Source organism: Mus caroli, chromosome 3 (assembly GCF_900094665.2).
Source record: "Mus caroli chromosome 3, CAROLI_EIJ_v1.1, whole genome shotgun sequence".
Taxonomy (NCBI): domain Eukaryota; kingdom Metazoa; phylum Chordata; class Mammalia; order Rodentia; family Muridae; genus Mus; species Mus caroli.
Genome location: NC_034572.1, coordinates 82,709,627 through 82,716,315, shown reverse-complemented (window position 1 = coordinate 82,716,315; position 6,689 = coordinate 82,709,627). Strand labels below are relative to the sequence as shown.

Below are 6,689 nucleotides of genomic sequence, written 5' to 3'. Positions count from 1 at the left end.
TGCGCCATGCCTGCCTGGATACTGTTATGCTCCCACCTTGATGATAATGGACTGAACCTCTGAACCTGTAAGCCAGCCCCAATTAAATGTTGTTTTTTTATAAGACTTGCCTTGGTCATAGTGTCTGTTCACAGCAGTAAAACCCTAACTAATACACCTCCAGACCAGGATAGTCTCAAATTCATAGAAATCTGTCCCTGCTGAAATTAAAGGGATGCTCTCCCATATCCAGTTAGCTGAAGATTTTATTAAATATTTTTAAACAAATTAATGCATTATTATTATTACTATTATTTTGAGACAGGGTCTTATTGTGTAGTTTCTTTCTTTCTGGTTGTCTTGGAATTCACTATCTATATCAACCTGGCCTTGAACTCAAAGAGCCACCTGCCCCTGCCTTGTGCTGGAATGACAAGTGTGTGTCACCATTCCTGAGTAGATGATATTTTAGCATTGGTGTGGACTTCTCTAATAGAGAGTGACAGAAAATAAGTCATGCTTAACCATAGGTGTGGGTTCCTCAGGGGAGAGTTATGGCCAATTGTCCTAGCAGTAGCCATTTATTCCTTCCCTCACCCTGCTATGGTGTTCATGTTAGATCTTAAAAGGTTGCTATAGAAACTTTAAAAAAAATAGCTCTTATCTTTCTCTCAGTATTGAGGTTAGAGCTCCAGAGGTGCCTTGGATGAAACCAGGAGCCACCAGGATTGCACTCGAGTCTCTGGTTAGAGTCCTAGAAACTGTCAGGTTTTCAGCTGGCAGCACAGAAGGGTCTTAAGCAGTGGCTAGTTGTGCTGGGTTCTTCTTAGTTCTTGAAAAGCTCCAACTAAAGCCCTGGGTGAGGGGCTACTTTTCCTTGTCACACCTTTCTAGTTTACCCCAGGGTTGTCTTTAGGACCAAGAGAACTGATGTGTGAGGTAGGGTCCCTCCCATCAGCCTAGGGGAAGCCAGCCCTGTGAGGAATGGGTGTGTGTGTGGGTGAAGGGCAGATAAGACAGAGCTCGAGCAACCTCCTTACCTTCTAGCTTCTCAAGCCAGAGGAAGGAAACAACCCCTTGCTCCAAGGTTACATGTGTCACTGCTATTCTAGAGCTGAGATCATTGGTTTTTAAAGTCTTTTTCTTATCTTTACCGCTGGCTAGCAATAATTGTGTGTGTGGTAGCTGTGTGTCTGAGCAGACAGAGGGATCAGTGAGCTGTGACAAGTGTTCCCACCATGGCCTGTGCTCTGCTTGAAATCAGGGCCCATCTGCAGATCCGAAGCCCCATGGCAGTGCCTGGTGGAGTTTCTGGGTGCATCTGTGCTCTTGGTAGGTGGGGTGCTTGAGGGGGGTGAGAAGGGAGGCCAGAGTTTCTGGCTCTTCTTCCTGTCGATTCCCCTGCTGATCCACTTCCTTTCACCTAATTTCTTCTCTTTTCCTTCTCTAAGTCTCTCTTTCTTTTACTCCTTGTGATTTAAGGTCTTGTTTTGTATCTTAGGCTGGGCTCCACAGTCTTCAATGACCCTCCCAGTTTAGCCTAGCTTTGCTCTTTTTAAAACATCTCTTATTTATATACTTACCCGGCAGAGGGGATGCCACGATCAGAAAGGTGTTTTCCCAGGGCGAGGCTCACCCATTGCACTTGGGGTGTGCTGACCCCTGTGATTTCCCCAAATGCGGGAAACTCGACTGCATACTTTGTGGTAGTGGGGGACTGTGTTTGTGCTCTCCCCTAAGTAACAATTTTTTCCTATTTATTATATTAATATGTAGCCTTGACTGCCTGGAACTCACAGAGACTCCTGTGACTCTGGGATTACAGGGACTGTGACCCTCGGCCCCCACCTTTCCCTTCACTCGTCTCTTGCCTTCCTTCTTTCTCCTCCTCTGCTTCTACAATTTCCTTTTTCTGTTTCCGTTCTTTGTTAGTTTCTCAAATTTATTTATTTTTCCTGTTGGTTTTCTGCACCCTAGTCTCCTGGGCTCTCCGTCCATCCCTTGTCTTCCCTCTCCCCACCAGCTCCTCACTCAGGGGTCCGTGGCCCAGGTTGTCTGGCCAGCTTTCTGGCTGCTACAGTAGCTATCTCCATGGCAGGCAAGGTTCTTTTGGTGACTTTGTAGGCTTTATCCCCTGGAGCTTGGCCAGTGTTCCGGACTGAGATATGGCTTTGGCTCATCCAGTCCCTCTCCTTCACCTACCTCACTCACTGTTCCTGTTCTTGACTCTAGACTCCTAACTCTCTCAGGCAGAGATCTATGGCAGAGTGTTGAGGATAATTACTATTCTTCTGTGCCTCACATGGGCTCAGGACCTCATCAGCTTCTCTCTCTCTCTCTTTTTTTTAAAGATTTATTTATTTATTTATTTTATGTATATGAGTACACTGTAGCTGTACAGATGTTTGTGAGCCATCATGTAACCACATGGTTGCTGGGAATTGAATTCAGGACCACTGCTCACTCTGGCCCCAAGATTTTTATCATTATATGTAAGTACACTGTAGCTGTCTTCAGTCCCACCAGTAGAGGGCGTCAGATCTCATTATGGATGGTTTGAACTCAGGACTGCTAAGCCATCTCTCCAGCCCAGCCTGCTCTTAATACATGTATTAGAGTGCTTGGGTTGGGCCACCAGACAGTGTGCTGCAGGGGAGGTACTCCTTTTCAGGCATATTTTTTGAAGCGGCGGGGTTCGAGACAGGGTTTTTTCTGTGTAGACCTGGCTGTCCTGGAATTCACTTTGTAGACCAGGCTGGCCTCAAACTCAGAAATCTGTCTGCCTCTGCCTCCCAACTGCTGGGATTAAAGGCGTGCGCCACCACCGCCTGGCTTCAGGGCTTCAGGCTCATATTTTGGTTTCACTGTATGATCCTGTGAACTTGGTAAATCACCTTTTTAAAAAAGTTTTTATTATTATTATTATTTATTTTATGTAAGTACACTGTAGCTGTCTTCAGACACTCCAGAAGAGGGTGTCAGATCTTGTCACGGATGGTTGTGAGCCACCATGTGGTTGCTGGGATTTGAACTCTGGACCTTTGGAAGAGCAGTCGGGTGCTCTTACCCACTGAGCCATCTCATCAGCCCAAGATGTATTTATTTATTTATTGTATATGAGTACACTGTAGTTGTTTTGTCTTCAGACACACCAGAGGAGGTCAGGTTACATTGCAGATGGTTGTGAGCTACCATGTGGTTGCTGGGAATTGAATCAGGACCTTTGGAAGAACAGCCAGTGCTCTTAACCACTGAGCCATCTCATCAGCCCAAGATGTATTTATTTATTTATTGTATATGAGTACACTGTAGTTGTTTTGTCTTCAGACACACCAGAGGAGGTCAGGTTACATTGCAGATGGTTGTGAGCTACCATGTGGTTGCTGGGAATTGAATCAGGACCTTTGGAAGAACAGCCAGTGCTCTTAACCACTGAGCCATCTCTCCACTCTGGCAAATCACTTTTAAAAAAGTATATGTTTGGGTGTTTTGCCTGGATGTATGTCTGTGCAAGTGCATGAGGTTCCCCAAAGAGGGCAACGGATCCCTTGTTGTGGAGTTACAGATTGTTTTGAGCTGCCATGTGGGTGCTGATAACCCCAGGTCCTTTCCAAGAACAACCAGTGCTCTTGATCGCTGAGCCATCTCTCCAGTTTTTGAGCCTTGTTTAAACTACGTAATGGAAATAAGCATTGCAGGAGAAAGCATGGTGTTGTGACAGTGTTTGGCAGTGGTACCTAACACTGTCTTTCCCCTTTGATCTTGTGAAGGAGCCCACCTAAACCCAGTCTTTTCTCTGGCCATGTGCCTGGTGGGACGCCTCCCCTGGGCCAAGCTCCCGGTTTACTGAGTTGTGCAACTGCTGTCTGCTTTCTGTGCCTCAGGTGCTACCTACATTCTCTACTATGGTAAGAGAATGTGATGGGGACAGTTGTGGGCAGAGGTGCCTTGCTGTGGTTAAGTAAAGATGGAAACTCTGAGTGTCCCTCTCTCTTGAAGATGCCCTCCAGAACTACACAGGTGGGAACCTGACAGTGACCGGTCCCAAAGAGACAGCCTCCATTTTTGCCACTTACCCTTCCCCCTATCTGTCCCTGAACAATGGCTTCTTGAATTAGGTAAGAATGAGCAGAAGATATGGGAAAGTAAGTCCCACACTTTGCCTTGGTTGTTGGGATCCCAGCTCATTGTTCAGATTTTGGGTGGAATATGGGGTTCATTCTACCTTGGCCCTGTAGCTTCTGCTGCACAGATGGCATAGAGGGGGTGGCACAGTGTGTTTGAGTGACAGAAGGCAAATGAAGCACCTATGTGTCACTTGATGGCTTTCCTTCGACCTCAGGATTCTGGGTACCTGGATGCTGATTGTGGGGCTGTTAGCGACCCTAGACAGATGAAATAAAGGAGCACCTGCAGGTCTGGAGCCTGTGGTGGTGGGACTGCTGATCCTCACCATTGGACTATCCATGGGTGCAAACTGTGACTTTCCACTCAACCCTGCCTGGGACCTGGGCCCAAGGATCGTCACCTACTTTGCTGGCTGGGACCCTGACATCTTCAGATAGGAGACAGCTTCCCTTGGTACAGTCCTCCATTCACCCCTATTAATAGCTTTGTCCACGGTTCTCCAGATTCCACCCCCCCTCTTTTTTTTTTGAGACAGAGTTTCACTATGTACCAGGCTGGCAGAGATCCCTCCAAGTGCTGGGATTAAAGGCATGTGCTACCATGTCCAACCCGAGTTCTATCCACTTACATACTGCTCTTGTATTCTTGGAACAGTGTTCCTTCTTCAGCTGGCAAGTTCTCCCTTCCTTCATAGCTCTCCTGCATCCCCCCCCCTTTCATGCGTATAGTAGGCTCAGAGGCGTCCTTGGGTATGCCATACTACTTTGGGCTTTAGTGACTCCATCCGTAAAAAAGTCTATTCAGTTTATTCTGCAAGACTAGAGGTTGGACTAAATTCTCCTGGGGGTTGCTTCCTAAGTGCTTCCCATTAATGAATGTAACCCCATGTTCACTGTTAGATATGTCATGACAGGAATTAGTGTGAGGACCTGCCTTACTAGTCCTGGCTTATGGGAAGAGGTGTGTCTAAGAGCCACCTCTGACACCTCCCTTTGTATTTCCATTACAGTGCTGGTAATGGCTGGTGGTGGGTGCCTGTAGTGGCTCCTATGGTGGGGGCCACCCTGGGCACAGCCACATACCAGCTCCTGGTGGCTCTGCACCACCCTGAGGATTTAGAACCATTTCCAAAGGTGATGGCATCTCAACTCAAGGCTTCAGACTTGGTAGCTGGACTAGCTCAGCTGGAGTGTAAGCTGTGACAAGGACCAATCTTATCCCACTCTGCAAGAGCACCATGAGCTGGCCAGCACGCAAGACAGATATTCTTGTATTGCTCTGCCAGACCAGGACACTTCTGTTTACCACTCCTGAAGGACTCCAGACTGGTCTTCTACCCTGGGAGCGTCCAGGCACGCAGTTCCTTAAAGGAGCCACCAGAGGGTGTGCACGCTGGCTGCTGGCTTTGGGAAGGTTTCTAGAATCGGGTGGGTGGAGGGATCCAAGGATCCTTTGAGGGGTAGGGCCTGGGAGCTTCTGCTCTCCCTTCTTCACTTTTTCCCAGCCGGGCGTGGTGGCGCACGCCTTTAATCCCAGCACTCCGGAGGCAGAGGCAGGCGGATCTACAAAGTGAGTTCCAGGACAGCCAGGGCTATACAGAGAAACCCTGTCTCGAAAAACCAAAAAAAAAAAAAAAAAAAAAAAAAAAAAAAGACGAGGTCTCCCTATGGAGTACTTAAATTTTCTATGCAGACCATAACGGCCTGGACTTCAGCGTGTGACTCAATACACCTAACAAGAGTGAATATTTTTTTTTTTTTTTTTTATGATTTTTCGAGACAGGGTTTCTCTGTCTGTCAGCTCTGGCTGTCCTGGAACTCTTTGTAGACCAGGCTGGCCTCGAACTAAGTCCGCCTGCCTCTGCCTCCGAGTGCTGGGATCAAAGGCGCACGCTGGGACGAAAAGCATGCGCCACCAAGCCTGGTTTAAGAGTGAATCTTTTAACAAACAAAACCTAGTTTAAGTTTGACTCGGAAGTGATGGAGCACGCCTAGGGTCTCTGGAATTTCAGGCCTTTCAGAGCTACATAGTGAGACACCCCCTCCCACTGACTCAAAACAACAACAACAACAACAACACAACAAAACCACTTGTATTTTGTGGCATTAGGGATTTGATTTAGGGCCTAGGCAAGGGCTCTGCCTCGGAGCTATCTCCTTGTCTTCTGGCTGCCAGCTCGGGAAATCTCTACGTTTCCTATCTTTGGCCTGACAGGAGTGCCAATGACCTCAGATAGTTCTTCGAGGTGTGTGTGTGTGTGTCCGCGCGCGTAATATACCACCCAAGGGAATGTGGTAAGGGGCAAAGTCAACTACTCATCGTCAGGAGAACCAAGCGGAGAAACTGAGGCACAACTCCCAGTCAATGCAATAGCTGTGCCTTTTCAGGAAGTGAAAGGCCTTGAGATGAGCCAGGGCGAGGAGGGAAGCACAGCAGACACTTAGGCTAGAGAAAAGCGTGCTAAGGGGCTTCTTCATCGCTACTCCCGCATCAGGCTCCTCCCCGAAGATGGTTTCTGGCAGAGAAAGCAGCATTCGCTCGGTTTCTGGCTTCCAAAATAAAGCAGCAGCATCCCAGCGTCC

The 6,689-nt window shown here is 47.8% G+C and overlaps 1 protein-coding gene and 1 non-coding gene across 2 annotated transcripts; both read left to right on the top strand.

Annotated features, from left to right (window-relative positions):
• The first annotated feature begins 1,217 nt into the window (after window positions 1–1,217).
• Window positions 1,218–5,309, top strand: Aqp10 (aquaporin 10). The gene is given in 8 exon segments (XM_021159093.1): window positions 1,218–1,270; window positions 1,272–1,311; window positions 2,003–2,058; window positions 2,212–2,228; window positions 3,750–3,887; window positions 3,979–4,093; window positions 4,319–4,537; window positions 5,114–5,309. Coding segments are annotated over 8 exon segments (834 nt in total).
• LOC115030707 lies at window positions 1,555–1,717 on the top strand. Its single transcript, XR_003836306.1, has one exon. It is a non-coding gene; the product is annotated as a U1 spliceosomal RNA (small nuclear RNA).
• Window positions 5,310–6,689: the final 1,380 nt, after the last annotated feature.